Raw genomic sequence first — 19,081 nt, forward strand, 5'->3', positions numbered from 1 at the left:
CTCGCGAGGGTCAGTGCCGGGCTGGAGGAGACGTCACACAGCAGAAGCAGGCGCTGGGCAGGTGTGGGCTGGTGGGGGCACCGTGGGCTTGCTCTCTGGGCCCCCAGACCAGAGCTGAGTGCCAGGGCTGGGTGTCCCGAGGCCGCCTGCCTCCCGCACTCAGCCTTTCTAGGTGTGGGCGGCGGGAGTGTTGTGGACAGACGTGGCCTGAGAGGTGTTCCAGGGAAGGGCCTTGGGCCTGTGTGGTCCACAGAGCGGTGAGGGTTGCTGGGAGCATCTAAGGGGCATGTTCCAGACTGGGGTGGGGATGTGGCGAGGGCCGTCTGGAGGGGGCCGAGGGGGACGGGATGCCCGGGATGAGTGCTGCTGGGAAGGAGGCTCAACGCTCTGGTGGACTGACAGGCGGTCTCTGGCGTGTTTGGAACTTGGGGTGGCAGAGGGGCCTGGGCCATCTTGCAGGGTGGAGCCCCAGCGGGGGTGGTCCAGTAACTGGAGCCTGTCTGCCACGCAGGTCTGAGTGCGCCACCAGCACGCCTCCAGACCTGGCCTCCCTTGCGCCTGTGGAAGTGACCTCTGCCCCAGTCGGGGCCGTCCTCCCCGAGGCTGCCGTGGCGGCCACCACAGTACCGGGCAACACCGGCCCCGCCTCGGCCACCCCGGCAGTCTCTCCTGTGCTGGCCGTGGCCGTCACCCCTGCAGCCCCAGCTGTCTCCACCGCGGCCACCCTGGGGACGGTGACAAAGGACAGGTGAGCAGGTCGGACCAGGGGAGGGGCTGGGTGGGGACCCTTGCCCTGAGCGACTCCTACCCACCCCTGCAGGCAGACTGACGGGCCTCCGCCCGCGGGAGCTGCCTTAAATGGCCTCGTGTGATGCTGCCGCCCGCCCAGCCTTGGCGCCCCAACCAAGAAAACTACCTGGTGACGCAGTTTGTCTTTTTTAATTTAACTTAATTTAATTTTAAAATAAATGCTGCATTGGTAAAGCTGGCAGTTGGAACCAGTCAGACGGCCCAGCCTGCATTTCTCCTGCCTGACTCTGGGTGGGCCTTGAGGGTCCAGCCCCACACACAGCAATAAGGCCTCAGACGGGGGCTCTGCCTGCGCCACAGGCTCTGAGCCTGTTTTTATACGTTTTTTAACAAACGCGGAGAGAGCCACGTGTTTGCACTTTTTAATCTAGCGCAGGAGAGGGTCTCCGAGGCTCTGGGGACAAATGTGGGTCTGGAACTGGACTGGCCAGACGGGGTTTTAGCTGCCCGGTGGCCCTGGGAGCTGGCCTTGAGCCAGCCTGCAAACGTGACTGCCTTAAAAAAAACAAGCCCCCCGCGGCCTGGCAGGCTGTCCGCAGTGGGCAGTGGGGGGGGGGGGGGGGGGTGCCTGGCAGGAGCTGGCCACGGGCGTGCAGGACGGGGTGCAGAGGGCCCAGCAGTGCCTGGGCATGGGGGGCTACCCTGCGCCTGCCGGGGAGGGCGGGGTATCTCATGTTACTGTTCTGATGATCTGACAGGGCACCCAGACCCCACGACTCCCAATAAAAGTTGTTATTCTCACCGACAGACCCGCGTATTGTTACGCTGCGGGCCCTGGAGCCCCAACCTGGCTGGCAGCGGGGGTCGTCTGCTGCTCCCGGGCCCGTCTTTGAGTCAACTCCTGAGTAAAGACTGAGCTCTTTCTTTTTTCTTTGTGAAACAAGCTCTGCCTGGAGGTTGCGTCTCGGGCAGGGACCCCAGACCCACAGGTTCCTGGGCAACAGGAATGTCAGCCTGACGGCTGTCCGTGGACCCAGGGAGGACCTGGGTGAGCCCCGCCTTAGCTCCCACTGATGGGTGCCGTTTCCGGCCGGGCCCCCCGCACCACCAGCACCCCCGACCAGGAGCTGTGGCCGCCACCCTGACCACTCTGGGATGTTCTCCCAGCCTCCGCGGTGCCACATTCCGCCCCACACACCCCACCTGCTGCCCACCCGGCCCTGCCCTGCCCCTGGTTGGCACCCGTTGCTATTAAGAAGGCCCTAACCTGGGTGGGACTCACGTCTGAATGGGAGAGTGCGTTACAGCCAAGACTGGGGGGGGGGGAGGGGGCGGCGGTGAGGACGGTCAGGACCCCAGGGGAGAGACAGAGACAGGTGTTTGGAGCCAAGTGCCCATAATGGAGGCCGTTGGGTCCCTGTGCCCCACCTCCTCATACATAAGCCCCCCAAGTCAAGTCCTGAAGCACCCTTGCTCTTCAGAGAGCCCACCCTCTTTGGTGTCTCCCCCTCCTCAGGCCCCGTCCCACTCCTCCGTCCATCCCATCCCATCCCATTGACTGACTCTCATCTGACCAGGGAGGGGCCAGCAAGTCTGGACTCCGGACAGCTCCCCTGTACCCCCTTCTTCACAACACACACACCTCTAGGTGGCGTCTTCCACACCAGCCCCAGGATCGCCTCTGAGGCCTGGAGGGATGGGTGGCCGGGCACCAAGCAAAAGCCTGGTGATGCTGGCCCCCGCCGCCCACCCCGGCCCCAGGACACGGAGGAGACGCAGGCGTGCGGCGTGTCATTAGCGCTCTTTATAGACTCTGGTTCTAGGAACAGGCTGTCTGCGGCTGGCCGGCCGGGGCCAGCATGCTGACAGGGCGGGAGGGGGGATATTTACAGGCCCACCGCGAGGGCTGTACCGTGGCTGCTCCCGGCGGGTGCTCAGCCAGGGCTCCAAAATGAGTTAGAGCTGGCCGGGTGGAGCGGGGGCGGGGGCGGGGGGGGGGGGGGTGCTGTACACACATTTGGGGGCGGGGCCTCAATACTGTCAAGGGCGGGGGCTGTAAACATGGCCGGGGGGCCCTGCCCACCCCTAGTGGTCTGTAACGACTGGACACAGAGCCGCCGAGCAGGGCCGGGCTCAGGCGTCCGACAGGCAGCTCTGGATCTGGTCCACCCACTGCTGGGCTGACGGCACGTCCTGGGCACAGAAGTTGTAAACACGACGCGTCGTCTTCACCTGGGGACGCGGGACACTGACTCCACGGCCCCACGCGGGCCGCCACCCCCCGCGCCGCGCCCCCCCATCCCCCGGCACCCCAGCCACAGCTCACGTCGAAGAAGGCCTTCTCGTCCACGGTCTTGGGGGCACCCAGAGTGGGAGTGCCAGGCGCCACAGCCTCCACCTCCGCCAGGTCGATGAAGCCCTTGCACTCCGTGTCCACTCGGTGGTCGTAGTAGCGCAGCTGAGCAGGGGCAGGAGGTCAGGGCAGGGCAGGGCTCCCTCGACTCCCCACCCCAGCCAGCCCGCTGACCACTCACCTGGTGCTTAGTCTTGTCCAGCACAAACCAGCGGGCCTTCCAGGGCTTCATGAAGGCCCCCTTCTTGTACAGGGTGCCCTCATAGGACCTGCGTTTGCAGAAGAACCGGCCAGAACAGCCATCAGGGCCCGGCAACGGCCCCGCCTCCCCGGCCCCGCCAGCCCCAGCAGCAAGACCGAGGCCCCTGTCCCCAAACTGACCCAAGTCCGGAGCACAGGGCAAGGGAACACGAAGAAGCCTGGGGTTGTCCCCAGAAAGGACCCCCTCACGCCCGTCAGAGCACAGACACTTGGGAGGGTCCCACACCAGAGCCTCAGGGTCTCAGGGAAACAGCCCTACATGCAGAGCAGGGGCCCCTGACACGGAGCAGGCAGGTCTGGGGAGGCGACTGCGGCAACGTGACCCCTCCAGGCCCAGAGGGTGGGATGCAGCCTGCCGGGCCCCAGCCTCTACTGGAAGCTGCCCCAACCTCACAGGGCACTTGGCCCACCCTCACAGGTGTCCCATGGTCCCTGTCCCTCTCCTCCTCCGCAGCCACCATGGCCTGGCTGTGGTCGCCAGTTCTATATCCCAAACCCCTTCCAAGCCCACCTGCTTCTCCCCAGCAACCGTCACAGCTTAGGCCACCATCACGGCCTCCCCGGCAAATCAGTCCACCTAAGAAATAACTAGACGCTCCCCAAAGGCACCTGCCCCCACCCATCTGAGAATTGCCTGGGACCCCAGTCGAATCCCCCTAGCTCAGAGGTGTCCGTGGTGCAGAGAGAGCTGCTTCTCACACCTGTTCTCGCTCTCAGCTGTCTGGAACTGGCTGTACAGGGTGCTGGTGCTGCGGCGGGCTGCCTGGCGGGAACCGGACGCACTTGAGCCGCTGCTCTGGTCGCTGTCCAGGCTGAGGCTCAGGGTGGAGCCCACGGGTCCCTCCTGCAGGTACACACCCAGCGAGCGGCGGTGGTGGGGCACACTGGACACCAACAGGGAGCTGGGGGTGCCCTGGGGGCAGGAGGGTGGGCCCGTGTCAGGGGGGTGGCCTCCACCTCCTCCTGGCAGCAAGGCCACCCCAGCCCCCCACACCCACCCCCGCTCACACGTTCGTCTTGCCGGCCTTCAAGGCGCTGGGCAGCTTTCACCCGATCCCAGGCATCCTTCCAACGCTCAGGGGGTCGGCCCAGCTCTGTCTCCAGCCGCTGCAGCTCCTGGAGGAGAATCAGTGAGAGATTACGCAGAAAAAAGTACCCAGACTAGAACACGAAAGGACAAAAGGATGGAAGACGTAGGACAGGAGACAGGGAAAAGATCTAATGACCGTGTAACTGTCGTCCAGAGGAGGAGGCAAGGGGGAGGGATTGGGCAGAATCAGTATTTGGAGACAACAGTTGAAGAGCCATCAAAAATATACTCAAGGGACTTCCCTGCTGTCACAGTGGTTAAGAACCCACCTGCCAGTGCAGGGGACACGGGTTCGAGCCCTGGTCCAGGAAGATCCCACATGCTGCGGAGCAACTAAGCCCGTGCGCCGCAACTACTGAGCCTGCGCTCCAGAGCCTGCAAGCCTAGAGCCCGTGCTCCGCAACAAGAGAAGCCACCGCAATGAGAAGCCCGCGCACTGCGACGAAGAGTAGCCCCCGCTCACCGCAACCAGGGAAAGCCCGTGCGCAGCAACAAAGACCCAACGCAGCCAAAAATAAATAAATTTAATTAAAAAAAATTATTAGGCAAGCAGAATGGCAGGAAAATAAGAAGCATCCTCAGGGGAAAAGTTAAAAGACCCAGAAATGAACTAGACACTCAATTAGCATACAAGAAGTTCAAAACAGTTGTTATAAATACATTTAAGATTTAAAGACAGACATAATGGTTGAGCAGATGGGGAATCTCTACAGGAAAGAAAAACTATAAAGAAAAATGGAAACGCTAGAGCTGAAAAATACAATATCTGAAGTGGAAAATTCATTAAATAGGCTTAAGAGCACATTAAACGTTAGAAAGAAGAGCAGTAGAGTTGAAAACAATGTAACAGGAATCATAAAAATGAACTGCAGAGAGGAAAGATTGGAGGAAAAAACCAAATACAGCCTCAGTGACCTATCGGGCAAAGAAGTCCCAGAGGAAATGAGGGACAAGATTATGCAGAAAAACTTTTTAAAGACATAACGGCCTAGGGACTTCCTTGGTGGTCCAGTGGTTGGGACTCTGCGCTTCAACACAGGGGGCGTGGGTTCGATCCCTGGTCGGGGAACTACGATCCCGCATGCTGCGGGGCACAGACAAAAAAAAAGAATGGCCTAAAATGTACTAAGTTTGATTAAAACTCTCATGCCATACATCTAAGAAGCTTAAAGAACTCCAAGCAGAACAAACACACACAAAAAACACCATGTGATGGCCAAACTGCCGACACTAAAGATGAAGACAAAACCTTAAAGGCAGGGAAAAAAAGGGTGCTGTTACACACGGTTTACAAGGGTAAGAACGAGCACCAACACTCAGTCAGAAACAATGCAACAAGCAGAAAACACTGGAACGACATCTTTAAACTGCCAAGTATAAAAAGCTGTCAACCTAGCATTCTAAATCCAGAGAAAACACCCTTTAAAAAATAAAGGCATAGATGCGGAGCAACTAAGCTTGTGTGCCACAACTACTGAGCCTGTGCTCCTAGAGCCCGCGAGACACAACTACTGAAACCCGTGCACCTAGAGCCCGTGCTCCACAGCAAGAGAAGCCACCGCAATGAGAAGCCCGTGCACGGCATCAAAGAGTAGCCCCCGCTCGCCGCAACTAAAGAAAGCCCGAGCGCAGCAATGAAGACCCAACGTGGCAATAAATAAATAAATATTCCTTTAAAAAATAAATAAAGGCATAGAAAGAGAAATTAAAGAAACAATCCCATTTACCATTGCATCAGAAAGAACAAAATGCCTAGGAATAAACCTAAGGCGGCAAAAGACCTGTACTCCAAAAACTATAAGATGCTGATGAACAAAACTGAAGATGACACAAACAGATGGAAAGATATACTGTGTTCTTGGATTGGAAGAATCAATACTGTTTAAATGACCACACTACCCAAGACAATCAACAGATTCAATGCAATTCCTATTAAATTACAAATGGCCTTTTTCACAGAACTAAAACAAAAAATTTTAAATTTGTATGGAAACACAAAAGACCCTGAATAGCCAAAACAATCTTGAGAAAGAACAGAGCTGGAGGAACCATGTGCCCTGATTTCAGAATATACTACAAAGCTACAGTAATCAAAACAGTGTGGTACTGGCACAAAAACAGACACAGATCAATAGAACAGGATAGAGAGCCCAGAAATAAACCCATGAGCCTATGGTCAATTAAACTACAACAAAGGAGGCAAGAATATACAATGGAGAAAAAACAGCTTCTTCAATAAGTGGTGCTGCGTGCTAAAGAATGAAATCAGAACATTCTCTAACACCATATACAAAAATAAACTCAAAATGGATTAAAGGGAATCCCCTGGCAGTTCAGTGCTTAGGACTCCGCACTTCCACTGCAGGGGGCATAGGTCTGATCCCTGGTCAGGGAACTAAGATCCCACAAGCTGCATGGCACCACCAAAAAAACCCAAAAGGATTAAAGATCTAAACGTAAGACCAGATACTATAAAACTCCCAGAGGGAAACATAGGCAGAACACTCTTTGACATAAAGCACAGCAATATTTTTTTGGATCCATCTCCTAGAGTAACAGAAAAAATAACAAAAATAAACAAATGGGACCTAATTAAACTTAAAAGCTTTTGCACAGCAGAGGAAACCATAAACAAAATGAAAAGACAGCCTATGGACTGGGAGAAAATATTTGCAAACAATGCTATGGACAAGAGATTAACTTCCAAAATATACAAACAGCTCACACAGCTTAATATCAAAGAAACAAACAACCCAATCAAAAAATGAGAAGACCTAAATAAACATTTCTCCAAAGAAGACATACAGATGTCCAACAGGCACATGAAAAGATGCTCAATATACCTCACACCAGTGAGAAAGTCCATCATTAAAAAGTCTACAGGGGAGGGACTTCCCTGGTGGCAGTGGTTAAGAATCCACCTGCCAAAACAGAGGACAAGGGTTCGATCCCTGGCCCGGGAAGATCCCACGTGCCACGGAGCAACTAAGCCCGTGCACCACAACTACTGAGCCTGAGCTCTAGAGCCCGCGAGCCACAACTACTGAAGCCCATGCGCGTAGAGCCCGTGCTCCGCAACAAGAGAAGCCACCGCAAATGAGAAGCCCGCACACACTAACAGAGAGCAGCCCCCGCTCACCACTAGAGAAAGCCCGTGCACAGCAACAAAGACCCAATGCTGACAAAAATAATAAATAAATAAACGTATATAAAAAAAATGTCTACAAATAACAAATGCTGAGAGGGAGTGGAGAAAAGGGAACCCTCCTACACTGCTGGTGGGAAGGTGAATTGGTGCAGCCACTATGGAAAACAGTATGGAGGTTCCTCAGAAAACTAAAAATAGAACTACCATATGACCCAGCAATTCCACTCCTGGGCATATATCCAGAAAAAACAAAATCTCTAATTCAAAAAGATACATGCACCCCCCTACAATGTTCACAGCAGCAATAGTCACAAAAGCCAAGACACAGAAGCAAGAGATGAATGGATAAAGAAGATGTGGCGTATTTATACAATGGAATACTACTCAGCCATAAAAAGAGTGAAATAATGCCATGTGCAGCAACATGGATGGACCTAGAGATTATCATACTAAGACAGAAAAAGACAAATATATGATATCACGTATGTGGAATCTAAAAATATGATATAAATGAACTTATTTACAAAATGGAAATAAACTCACAGACATAGAAAACAAACTTATGGGGGCTTCCCTGGTGGTCCAGTGGTTAAGAATCCGTCTTCCAATGCAGGGAGCGCAGGTTCGATCCCTGGTCAGGCAACTAAGCCCATGGGCCACAACTAAAGAGCCCACATGCTCTGGATCCCATGTGCTCTGGAGCCCGCGCACCACAACTAGAGAGAAGCCGACGGGCCACAACTAAGACCCGATGCAGCAAATAAATAATAAATAAAAACTTATGGTTACCAAAGGGGATGGCGGGAGGGATAAATTAGGAGTTTGGGATTAACATATACACACTACTATATATAAAACAGATAATCAGCAAGGATCTACTGAATAGCACAGGGTACCATAGTTACATCTTGTAATAATCTATAATGGAAAAGACTATAAAAGGAGATGTATATATATATATATATCTGAGTCACTTTGCTGTACACCTGCAACTAACACAACACTGTAAACTATACAATAAGAACAGAAATGGGGAAAATAAAAAAAAATGAAGACATTTTCAGGTAAAAAAAAAAACAAGCTGAGGGAATTTGTCACTAGCAGATTTGGATTACAAGAAACATTAAAAGTTCTTCAGGCTACAGGGAAGTGATACAATACCAGATCTACACTGAGAATGAAAAATACTGGGCACAGCATATAGAAGACGTTTTCCTTGTTTCCTAATTTTTTTAAAACAAAGTGGACCATTTAAAACAACCATAACCCATGCTCTGTGCTGACGTCACAGGTAATAGTAAAAGGGCTGATGACAAAGGCAGAAGGACAGGAGCGGGCAGTTCCCGTGGGGGGTGTGCAATTCAACCCCAGATGCGCTGCGACTGCAGTCACTGACAACCACTACAAATAACACAAACATACAGCTCAAAAGCCACACAAAGTAGATAACATGGAAAAGTCATACTCAACTGTCAGGAAAATAACGAACGGAAGAAAGCAGCAAAAAGAAAAGTCCCGTGAAAGACAGAAATGGGTGAGAAGACGCGCTAACCACACGCTGAGCACCAAGCAGAAACTCACCGTTAACTAAAGACACAGACCAGTCAGAAGTGAAAGCACCACAGACAACATCACGCCACACAGACGCTGGCCTAGGGACACCAGCTCCAAGACCACGAGCAGTACCAGAGAGGAGAGGACGGTCCTCTGCCCTCTGTGCTTGTGGATCCCCTTCACCCACAAAACCATGACCCAGGCTCCCCCAAACCCTGCGTGGCCAGTGCCTTCAGCCTGGGCCACTGCTGGGCTGTCAAAACCTTTTCACCTGCTTGTTTACACCTCACCACCTCCCTGAGAGGCAGGAATCAGCCTCCCCACTTTCCCCACAAGGAAGCAGAAGCTCAGGATGCTTAGATATCCCTCCAAAGACACCCAGCGGGGGGGGGGGGGGGGGCAATGCAAACCTTGCTGTGGTCCGGACCTGAGGCCCCGGGGGAGAACTCCGGCCACTGGACAGCCACCCTCTATGCCATCCCAGCCTCCCCCCAAACCCCAAGCCCAAGGGGCTCTCTTCTCTCTTCCGGGCTCCCGTGTCCTATTGAACCCTGATTGCTGAGGCTAAGCAGACACGCCCACTAAGTCTGGCAGAGGGAGTGAGAGAAGCCTGAACGTCAGCCCCAAGCTTCCAGGCCCATCTCTCTCTGAAGGGGGCACCACCAGGCAGGATGGAAGCCAGCAGATCACCGTCCACATCGGGGGGCGGGGGGCCGGGGCAGGGCCACCGGACTGACGTGCGCTAGGACCCCCTCTCCCCTTCCCAGGGGCCACACGCACCTCCAGCAGCTGGGAGATGGCGTCGGGCTGGGCTCGGGGGCAGTTGTCGTAGCAGGGCCACACCACCCGGCGCCTGCTCTGGGGGGCACCCCCATCGGGCCGCTCCTCCTCCGGGGGCTCGGGGGGCCCCTGCGCCAGCTCCCAGTCATAGGGGGGGCCCTCGGCCAGCGTCTCCTCGGTGTAGAAGTCCCACACCTTCAGGTTGGACACGTTGCTGTACGGCCGGAGGACCTGGGGGCGGGCCTGGCGTGAGCACCGGGGCGCGGAGGGGCCTGCCCGCCCCGGCCAGGCTCTGCTCACCTCCGCGTCCTCGGGCGCGTACAGGTAGTTGTAGAACACCGGCGTCCTCTTGCTCAGCCGCTCCACGTACTCCCACACCGAGCGGCAGGCCGCCTGGCCCCGGCGCTCCCCCTTCTCCTCATACAGCAGCCCTGCAGGGGGCAGCGCTGAGCCCGGCCCCACCCCGGCTGCTGACCCCGCCCCTGTGCCCACCTTCACCGCCCCCGCCCCCACCGTACCCAGCTCGATGCGTTCGTAGTCCGAGTCCAGCAGGAAGGTCCGGAAGCGATGGGACGCGTGGTGGTAGCCGAGGAACTTGAGGTAGAATGGGCTGAACTCGAACTCCATGGGGAACTGCAGGTGGACCTGTGGGGCATCAGGAGTCAGCGGCCAGCGGTCAGCACGCACAGCCCCCACCACGGCCGCCCGCTCACCTGGTGCACGCAGTCCAAGAACTGCAAAAAGACTGGCGTGAAGCCGCTGCTTTGCCCGGCCAGGGTGTGGGCCCCGCGGTGGCTGAAGCGATGGCCAAAGGACAGCCACTCCTTCTCCACCAGCAGACGGAAGCCCTCCAGGGTGCGGTAGAAGGGGTCTGAGAGCAGCTGCACCAGGGACACCACCTGCCAGCAGCGCCGTGAGTCAGCAGGGCGTGGGGACTGGGCCCAACACCCGCCCCCACCCCCACCCCCGGCCACCGCGCACCTGAGTGGTGATGTCCCAGCCGTCCTCCAGGCTCACCAGGACAGAGGAGCCCGAGTCCAGGAGCTCCACCACCAGCACCGACACCTGCAGCAGCTTGTGGATCTGCAGGGACCCGCAGCCTCTCAGCACCTCCCAGAGCCCGTGGCCTAAGACTCCAGCACCCAGCCGGGCCCCCAGGACCCACACATCCACAGGAGCGGTGGCTGCGCAGGCCCACGCCAGGGGACACCCCGCGAGGCAGCACAGCCTGGATGGACCCGAAATGCTGTGGCGTGCTTCCTCCCACCCGGCCGCCCACCCACCCGCCTATCAGCATCTTCTGGGCCTGAAGAGGCATCCCCTCTCCTTGTCGTGCCCAGCCCCACCCTGACAGAGAGCAGAGGGCTCCGACACAGCTGGACCCTGGCCTCCCTCCCCTGTCCATGCACCACCACTGGGAAGTGGCCATCATCCCCTCCCGAAGCCCAATACTATCAAAAGAGCAAGCCCAGACCCCGCCCACCCACGGCTCTAGGTAAGTGGCAGGGCCCGGCACCCAGGTGGGCACCGGATGGCCCCTGCCCATCGCATCTCCTCCCCCCGGGTAGCCCTCCACCACGGTGGGGCAGGGGCAGTGGAGAGACCTGGATCAGCCACTCTGAGTCTTCCAGCGAGCACAGGAAGGAGGCTGAACCGGGCTCGGTGGCAGGATAGCCGGGGACACATGCCTTCAGCAGCTTCTTGAAGCTGCCTTTCACCTGCCGTGTCTCAAATACCTCGATGGGCACCAGCTCCCACTGCTGCAGGGGATCTGGCCGTACACCCTGGAGGAAGCCGGCCGTGGTGAGACGCGCCCAGGCCCCGTGCCCCCACCTGGCCCCAGGACTCTGTCCCAGTCACCTTGAGCTGGGCTTTGTCTCCAATGATGTAGAGGGCTGCACGCTGGGGCCGGAGAAAGCCTGGGTCGGGGGGGGCCCCATTGGCCTGGGGGGGACCCATGCCTGCTAGCCGGGTGCCTACATCAGTGCTGAGCCCACCGCTGCGCCCACCGGCCCGGACACTGCCCCATTTACCTGCACAGAGAAACCAGGTGAGCACCGGAGCAGGGCCAGGGCACCACTTACCTGGGGCAGAGCTCCCAGGGAGGGCAAGGGTGGGACTCGGGGCGTCAGGCTGTTAGTGGCCGGGGCTGTGGCGAGGGCTGGGTTACGCTGGTCTGTCACACGGGGCCGTTAGTGCCAGTGTGGGGGACGTTAGTGCCCTGAGCAGTCACATGGGGCCATCAGTGCCAGGAGTGGGGAGCCAGCCTGCGCGGTCAGTACGGTACCTCGGGGCGCAGTCCGTCTGGAGGCCAAGGCCGCCATGGGGTTGGACAGCGTGGTGACCCTGGCTCTGGGGCTGGGCACTGGGGGCACAGCAGAGAGAAGGCTCAGGCCTGGCCCCAGGCCCGGGGGTGCGCCCAGCAAGGGCGGAGCTGTGGCCCAAAGGAACTGGGTCCAAGGCTGGGTCACCACCGAACCCCCCGGGGGTCCCAGAGACAGTGAGGATCTGTCAAGGTCCTCTGGGCCCCCAGGGCAAACGAGGGAGCAGAGGACCCGGTGGTGGGTAGGAAGGGTCAGGGGACAGGCAGGACCCTGGGCCGCCTCCTCTGCACCCTCAGCCCCGTGGACCCTGCCTAAGCTGCTCATGACACGCAGCCACCAAGCGGCCCCTGCCCAGCACACAGCAGCAGCAGGAGGTGCCCATGAGGCGCAGCCCAGAGAAGAGGAGGCCCAGCGTGGGAGCTCCCAGCCTGGAACCTCAGAGGGTGGTTCAGTCCAGGACACAGGCAGGCCCAAGCCCCAGCACAGAGCCACCTGTGAGGACCAGGCACGAGGCTTACGGGCTGGGACCGCCCAGCCTGGAGGCACAGGGAGCCCACAGGAGGAGGCCTCTGGATTCCAAAGCCTGCACCTGGCTATGACCCAGGCTCACTCGCCTCTACAGAGAGGGCGCAGGGCACCAGAGGCCAGCACGGCGCCAGCCCACTACGCTGCAGGCAGAAGCATGGTCATCCACAGTGAGGACAGCGTGTCCTCGTGACACAGTCTGGACCGGAACCGGTGTACAGCTGAGGAGAGCCGAGACCTTGTATGCCCCCAGGCAACGAGGGGGAAGGCCCGTGCCCAGAACTCGGGGGACACCCAGAAGCAGCACCAGTGGGCTGTGGGGACATTCAGAGATGCCCAAGCAACACTAGGGAAGACACAGGCACTAGGAGACCAAAGATCCTGCGGGGAGGGTGCTGCCTGCAGGGGCCACTCAGAACCACTGGAGCGGGCGGAAGGCAGGAAGACAGCGCAACCATGAAACACACTTAATGATGGTCTCTGATGTTTGGAAAACTAAAAGCCACTCAAACTAGAGAGCGGTATTCCCAGTAGAGGACCCAGAGGAGTAAGGCCTGTGCCGCTTCAGAAGGTGGCACCGAGCCCAGCGCTTCCTAGGGCAGCATCCCCATTAACCACCGTGAGGACAGCCTGGCCACCCTGTTCCCAGCCCCCCTGGCCCCAGTGCCCAGCAAGTGGTAACAACAGCTACAGACGGAGCACTGGACTACAGGCTGCACGGGGACTGGGGGGCTGGTGTGCGCCAGCAGCAGAGGAGGTGCCTGCAGTTGGGGTGCTCCTTAGGCCTCACTCGGGAGGGGTGAAGGCCCTCCCCTACGGGAACGAGTGGCAGCTGCACCAGGAGGCCCTGTGCCACGGGCAGGAGCAGCCTGGGCCAGCGTGGGGGCAGTCGGCCATGGGGATGGCTGCAGGCTCGGGTGGTGAACTCAGACTCAGGGTGGGCAGAGAGGGAAGAATCAAGGACGATGCCCGGGCTTCTGGAAGGCTCAGCCCCACAGGTGGCCTGCCAGCCCCCAAGCCCACCTGAGAGCTAGAGCAATGCATCTGGGAGCCAGTGCATCTGGAACCTAGAGCAGCAGCAGAGAAAAACGCAGACAAGTGTGAGGGGAGGGAGGGAATCAGGAAGGCCTGAGCGACAAGTGACCCCTGGTGTGATGTCTGCACAAGCCAGGGTGGGGGAAGGGTCTCACAGAGAGAAGTGACCCTCTTGTGACATCGGCCAACTCTGCACACACAACCGCCAGGACGGCTCCAGGTGTGTACAGATCCCTGGTAGACGCTGTCACCACACCTGCTGAGGTACAGGCAGGGGTTGGCTCAGGCCAGCATCTGGGCAATGGTCAGGCCCAGTGCGGGCAGCCTCCCAGCCCTCGTGCCTCCAGCGGGGTGACGAGACCTCCAAGCACGGACTGAGAGGCAGCTCGCTGATCACCAACGTGAGGACCAACATGGGCTAGGTGGCAGCTCCGACGAGGCCCAGCAGCTTTCAGGAGGGCCAAGAGGATGAACCGGAAGGGACCAGAGATCAGTGAGGGAGGGTCCAGGAGGGGAGATGGAGGGAGACGCGCAGGTAGGGGAGAGGCTGTCACGGGGGGAGATGAGGGAGATGCGGGGGCAGGATGGGGGCAGCTGGAGGGTAAGCGGGGTGCAGAAGCCATTGCCTTGGAGCAAGGCCCTGGGGTGAGGCTGCCCATCCTGACACAAACCCGCCCCCCCGCCCCCGCCTGCACGCCCTGGGGCCCTCCTGGGTGTCTCCTGTCTAAAACCCTCTCCCAGCGCCAGGCATCCACATGGCTCACCCTGCCACAACAGGGTCCCCGCCTGTCACCCCAGGAGACCAGACCACCGCTTGTGGACAGCATGCTCTTCTAAGGGTCGCCCTGAACCAGCACCCCGACGGCAAGGGGCAGGGCCCAGGATGGCCCCTGGGCGCATGCCCCAAATTCCTGGGCCTGCTGCCTCCTCTGTAAACCCCCAGAGGAGTGGTCAGAGCTGGGCCTCAGGACACTCACCTGCTCCCACACCCCAAACACTCTGCCCCCTTGTTGGTCTGCTCTCCATAAATGCCATCACTACCCCCCAGGTCCTCCGGCCCCGAGCACCCTCACCGTGACTGCCCATGTGGGCCGAGGAGAAGCCGCTGAGGGTGTTGCGACCGGACGCATCAGCATAGCGCGGCATGGAGCTGACCACGGCCTGCAGGTACTTCTCCTGCTCCAGGCTGCTGGAGTCGGCCTGGGACTGGCCTGCGGGAGGAAGTGGAGCTGGGGGCGGGGCGCCGGGGGCGGGGCGCCGGGGGCGGGGGGCGGGGCGCCGGGGTCGGGGCGGGCTTCAGCGTGAACAGGGAGCCTACCCGGAGAAGGCGCGTTCTGGGCCTTGAAGAGGCCGACGACCCCCTTGCCGTGCAGGCCCCCTGAGCGCAGCAGCACGGCCTTGGAGCGTCCGCTGCGCCAACAGACCACCGGGAAGCGGTTCTGGCGGTAGCAGCGGGAGACGCGCTGCAGGGCGTTGTCCTGGACGCTCTGGGGGACGATTAGCAGCCCCGGATAGCTGCGAGGAGGCGGACGTGAGGCCAAAGGCACTCTGGACCCACAGCCAGGCGCCCCTGGGCCTTCGGCCTCCTGGAGGCCACCAAACCTGCCGCGCTCACTGCTCACCTGCGGCAGATGGCGTACATGCGGTTGACCGGGGAGATCCGGAAGGGCTCGGATTTCGCGCGGCTCAGGCTGCTGCTCAGCGTGCCCAGCCCCAGGCGCTGGTAGTCCCGGCAGCACGCCCGCTCCACCAGGCTACTCATGGTCATGCGGTCCGAGGGCTTCAGGGCCAAGGAAGGGGTCAGCGTGCTGGGCTCCAGCTCCTCTGACACTGGGGCAGGCCAGGCACACGGGGGTCATTACCCAGGGGCTGCCCGGGTCCCTTACCCCTCCACGTGAGGGTCTTCACCCAGACCGCCCACGGCTCCCCACACCCCGACCTGAGATCTCGTCCTCCTGGTCCCCAGGGGGTGGCTGGCCCCGGTGCTCCCAGCTTGGGGGGCTGTACTTCTTCCGGGTGACATACTGCCGCCCGATGGTCCTCTTAGCGTTCTTCATCAAGTTCCGGGACAAGGTCCTGGGGGGGCCCGAGGAGTACAGTTGCAGGGTCAGCAAAGGTGAGGAGATGGACAAGGGGACACACACAGTGGTTCTGCGAAGGGAAGGTGTTCTGGCCTCGGGGCCCAGCTCCCTACCTGAAGGAAGGACCCTTGTCCTTGGTGGCACGGGGCGGCCGGCCGGGTGTGTGGGCAGAACCCAGGGTGAGCGCGAAGGTGCCCCTGATATCTGGTGGATACCGCAGCTTGTGCAGCTGCTTGCGGAAGAGCTCAGCGCTGTCAGACCCCACCTCCTCGTCAAAGACCATCTTCAGCAGCTGTGTCAGACATGAGGCCCTCAGAGGCTGGGAGGCCCGTGGGCCTGAGCCCTGGCCACGAAGGCGGACAGGCCTACGGGACGCCCCGTGCTGCATCACTGGAACTCGGGTGTTTCTAACAGGATGGACGGGTGAGGGCCCTGTGACCAGACGGCCCTGAGAAAGGCGGCTAGGTCTACCGTGGGACTGTGAAGGGCCAGTCTCGCCTCTCCATCCGGTGACGGACACGTCCTGAAGGAGCGCCCCAAGGACAGAGGGTGAGCGGAGGGCCTGCTCCCCAGACTGCATGTAGGCGGAGACTCAGGAACCCAGTCTTTGTGTTTCATCTAATCTGTGTAGGTTTCAGCTAGGCCGGGCTCACGCAGCACGCTGCAGACACGGCCTCTAGGGTTTGGGCCTTGCAAGGTAAACGGGAGAGCCCCCAAAACTGGCACATGGCGCAGGCAGAGGACACCAAGCTAAGAAACAGCGACTTCCCCGTCAACTCAGGAATCACAAAGGGCTCAATGCTGGCTCAACAGCCGCTCATGAGAACAAGACTAGGGCTCAGACGCTGCATCCTGGAGAGGGCCGCGACTCAGGGGCCCACAGACCCCACCCAACACAGCCCACACCCCAGCCGACCTGGAAGGTGCAGGAGCGCAGCTGCAGCCCGTCCGGCAGGTACTGGTCACTGGGGGTCTGGATATTAATGCGCTCCTCCTTGGTCAGCGCAGCCACCGGGAAGGAGCGGACCACCACCTGTTCCCCCACTTATAACAAGCCGGGTGCAGAGTCAGGGGGACGGGAGGGGTCGAGGGTCACAGAGTCTCAGGGTCCCAGAGCTATGGGGTAGACCGGGAGGGTGGGGAGGAAAGACAACAGCCTATCTCCCACAGAGACCCTAAACCCCTGAGAAGGGGAGAGGGAGAGGCAGAAGAAGTCCCACTAGCCCAAAGACCTTGGCGGGGGGGCAGGGGGAGGGGCAAGGGGAGCGGGGGCAGAGGGGTCCAAAGGCTCACCCAGGGGGTCGGTGGGCATCCCCGTGAAGATGACCCGGTACGTGGTAAGGAAGACAGCGCCCTCAGCCGGGAGCAGTGCGGGGCCACCCCTGCTGCCCCCGGCACCCTCCTCACGCCCATCCGGCAGCAGGTAGACACGCAGGCCGTCCAGCACACACTCCTCACCGGGCAGCAGGCGTGGCCGAAGCAGTTTGGGCTGTTTGGGGACAGGAGCAGTGCCTCAGAACATAGCCCAGTCCTGGTGCCCGCCACTCCCCGGCCCCTACTCACCTTCTGGATGGGGGGCAGCCTCTTGCTCTCTCTCTGCACGGCCTCCAGGGTCTCGATGTGCATCTGGACGATGTCTGGGGGAGAGCAGTTCTCATGCTCTGGCCTGCGCCCACCCATCCAAGGGGAGTGTTTCCAAGCCCAGACCCCATACCTGGCACCATGACATGCAGCCCCTTGAGGTGGTCGCTGGTGACCCCACTCTCTGTGCAGACCTTGTCCACGAAGCGGTTGATGAAGCGGACCACGGCCCCGGGCACGTCACAGGTCTCTGCATCCTCGAAGCCGCTCTCTGTGTCATAGCTCTCCGCCACGCTGCCTGCCATGCTGGGCCGGGGAGGGGCACAGTGGGCACAGGCCACACAACCCAAGGCCTGTACTGCTCAGGTCCTGCCCCCAGGCCACACCCCACCTGTTGGTGACCAGGCTGTTGCTGGCGCTCTCCAGGTCGCCCAGCCCTGCGCGCTCCCGGAGCAGCCGGCTCTTGCTGCTGTCCAGGGGCAGGAGCAGGTAGCTCATGCGACTGGCGTAGTGGATGGCCTGGCTGAACACCGTGCTCTCCTCCTTCTGCACCAGCTCCTGCTGCTTCTCGCGGCTCAGGGTGGGCCACAGGCGCCTCTGCTCAGATGCCACGTCCAGGGCAGAGCGCTCGTCCTCCTGTGTGAGTGCCTCCCCAACCTGCCCCAGGGGCCGCACGTGAGCCAGAGCCAGGCCAGCCCCATCCCGCGGGCCCAGGGAGTCCCCACACACCTGGGAGGGGTCTCGGTCCTCGGCAGGCTCCAGGTAGAGGGCCCGGATGTGGGTCTGCACATCCCCATAGAACATGGCCTCCCAGAACTGCGGCGTGCTCCACACTACGTGCTCCTGCACGCAGCTGTACGCAAACTGCGTCACCCCTGGGCTCAGCTTCTGCAGAAGCCAAGAGGGTGTCAGCGGGTGCAGCTGGCAGGAGGTTGGGGAGACTCTGTCCGCCCCAGCACTCACCCGGCAGAAGGCAGTGACCAGGGGCAGCAGAGCAGCTGCGATGCCGTGCTCATCCAGGGAGGTGCAGTCCTGCAGTAGGGCCGGGGGCGTCGGATCCCGGCCCCGTGCCATTCACACCCCCACCAGCACCACCGACAGAGCAGCACCTCCCGTCAGTCCCTGAACCGTCTGCACCAGCTCCCCAGGGCTGCTCGGAGGTTGAGGGCAGGAGGCCCCTGCACCAGCCTCCCACAAGGATTCTCCCCACGCCACCCTCACCGGCAGACCGGGGTCTCCCCAGTTGTCGGCACCGCCAGAAGATGCACCCTTATGGGTAGGCCGGGGAAGCCCTGCCCGGCCCCACCCCGTGGCCACAGCGCCAGCAGGGTGTGAGGCCCGGCCTCACCTGCAGACAGCAGTTCATCATGCGGACCACGAAGTCGAACTGCTGGTGGTCAAGGACCGCCCGGTTCTGTTGCACGTGCAGGTGCAGCTCCTGGGCAAGGCAGCGGCGGGCCGCACGCCCCTTTAGGGCCCTCAGCACAGCTGGAAGCAGCTGCGGACGGGGAAACAAGGGGATGAGGGCACGCGCCTATGTGGACCCAACCGTGCCCTGAGGCACAGGGAAGGCCTGGCCCAGACTTGGGGGCCAGAGCC

General features: G+C 60.0%; 2 protein-coding genes across 15 annotated transcripts in view; one reads left to right on the forward strand and one right to left on the reverse strand.

Moving 5' to 3' along the window:
• Positions 1 to 1,677, forward strand: part of PPP6R2 (protein phosphatase 6 regulatory subunit 2) — an 84,967-nt gene extending 83,290 nt beyond the window's left edge. For 6 of the 9 annotated variants that reach the window (XM_067698513.1, XM_067698515.1, XM_067698514.1 and 3 more), the window contains 2 exons: positions 512 to 748; positions 821 to 1,005. In XM_067698513.1, the coding sequence (XP_067554614.1) occupies positions 512 to 748; positions 821 to 872 (289 nt within the window). In that variant the 3' untranslated portion in view covers positions 873 to 1,005. Of the gene's footprint in view, positions 1 to 172; positions 258 to 511; positions 749 to 820; positions 1,006 to 1,558 lie in introns of those variants that run through there. The other 3 variants (XM_067698507.1, XM_067698512.1, XM_067698516.1) reach the window with 3 other exon arrangements.
• An 859-nt stretch (positions 1,678 to 2,536) lies between these two features.
• The window catches only part of SBF1 (SET binding factor 1), a 28,228-nt gene continuing 11,683 nt past the window's right edge, over positions 2,537 to 19,081 (reverse strand). Inside the window, exons 16-41 of one of the 6 annotated variants that reach the window (XM_067698504.1) lie at positions 18,831 to 18,980; positions 18,446 to 18,514; positions 18,212 to 18,370; positions 17,874 to 18,139; positions 17,616 to 17,788; positions 17,465 to 17,538; positions 17,195 to 17,390; positions 16,818 to 16,945; positions 16,015 to 16,193; positions 15,760 to 15,896; positions 15,443 to 15,650; positions 15,139 to 15,335; positions 14,894 to 15,031; positions 12,224 to 12,301; positions 11,797 to 11,969; positions 11,541 to 11,720; positions 10,918 to 11,019; positions 10,650 to 10,835; positions 10,455 to 10,581; positions 10,237 to 10,367; positions 9,937 to 10,167; positions 4,373 to 4,480; positions 4,066 to 4,277; positions 3,285 to 3,372; positions 3,077 to 3,208; positions 2,537 to 2,982 (exon numbers count right to left, since the gene is read on the reverse strand). In XM_067698504.1, coding sequence (XP_067554605.1) covers positions 2,884 to 2,982; positions 3,077 to 3,208; positions 3,285 to 3,372; positions 4,066 to 4,277; positions 4,373 to 4,480; positions 9,937 to 10,167; positions 10,237 to 10,367; positions 10,455 to 10,581; positions 10,650 to 10,835; positions 10,918 to 11,019; positions 11,541 to 11,720; positions 11,797 to 11,969; positions 12,224 to 12,301; positions 14,894 to 15,031; positions 15,139 to 15,335; positions 15,443 to 15,650; positions 15,760 to 15,896; positions 16,015 to 16,193; positions 16,818 to 16,945; positions 17,195 to 17,390; positions 17,465 to 17,538; positions 17,616 to 17,788; positions 17,874 to 18,139; positions 18,212 to 18,370; positions 18,446 to 18,514; positions 18,831 to 18,980 — 3,921 coding nt within the window. In that variant the 3' untranslated portion in view covers positions 2,537 to 2,883. Of the gene's footprint in view, positions 2,983 to 3,076; positions 3,209 to 3,284; positions 3,373 to 4,065; positions 4,278 to 4,372; positions 4,481 to 9,936; positions 10,168 to 10,236; positions 10,368 to 10,454; positions 10,582 to 10,649; positions 10,836 to 10,917; positions 11,020 to 11,540; positions 11,721 to 11,796; positions 11,970 to 12,223; positions 12,302 to 14,893; positions 15,032 to 15,138; positions 15,336 to 15,442; positions 15,651 to 15,759; positions 15,897 to 16,014; positions 16,194 to 16,817; positions 16,946 to 17,194; positions 17,391 to 17,464; positions 17,539 to 17,615; positions 17,789 to 17,873; positions 18,371 to 18,445; positions 18,515 to 18,830; positions 18,981 to 19,081 lie in introns of those variants that run through there. The other 5 variants (XM_067698503.1, XM_067698506.1, XM_067698502.1 and 2 more) reach the window with 5 other exon arrangements.

Source organism: Pseudorca crassidens, chromosome 11, assembly GCF_039906515.1.
Source record: "Pseudorca crassidens isolate mPseCra1 chromosome 11, mPseCra1.hap1, whole genome shotgun sequence".
NCBI lineage: Eukaryota > Metazoa > Chordata > Mammalia > Artiodactyla > Delphinidae > Pseudorca > Pseudorca crassidens.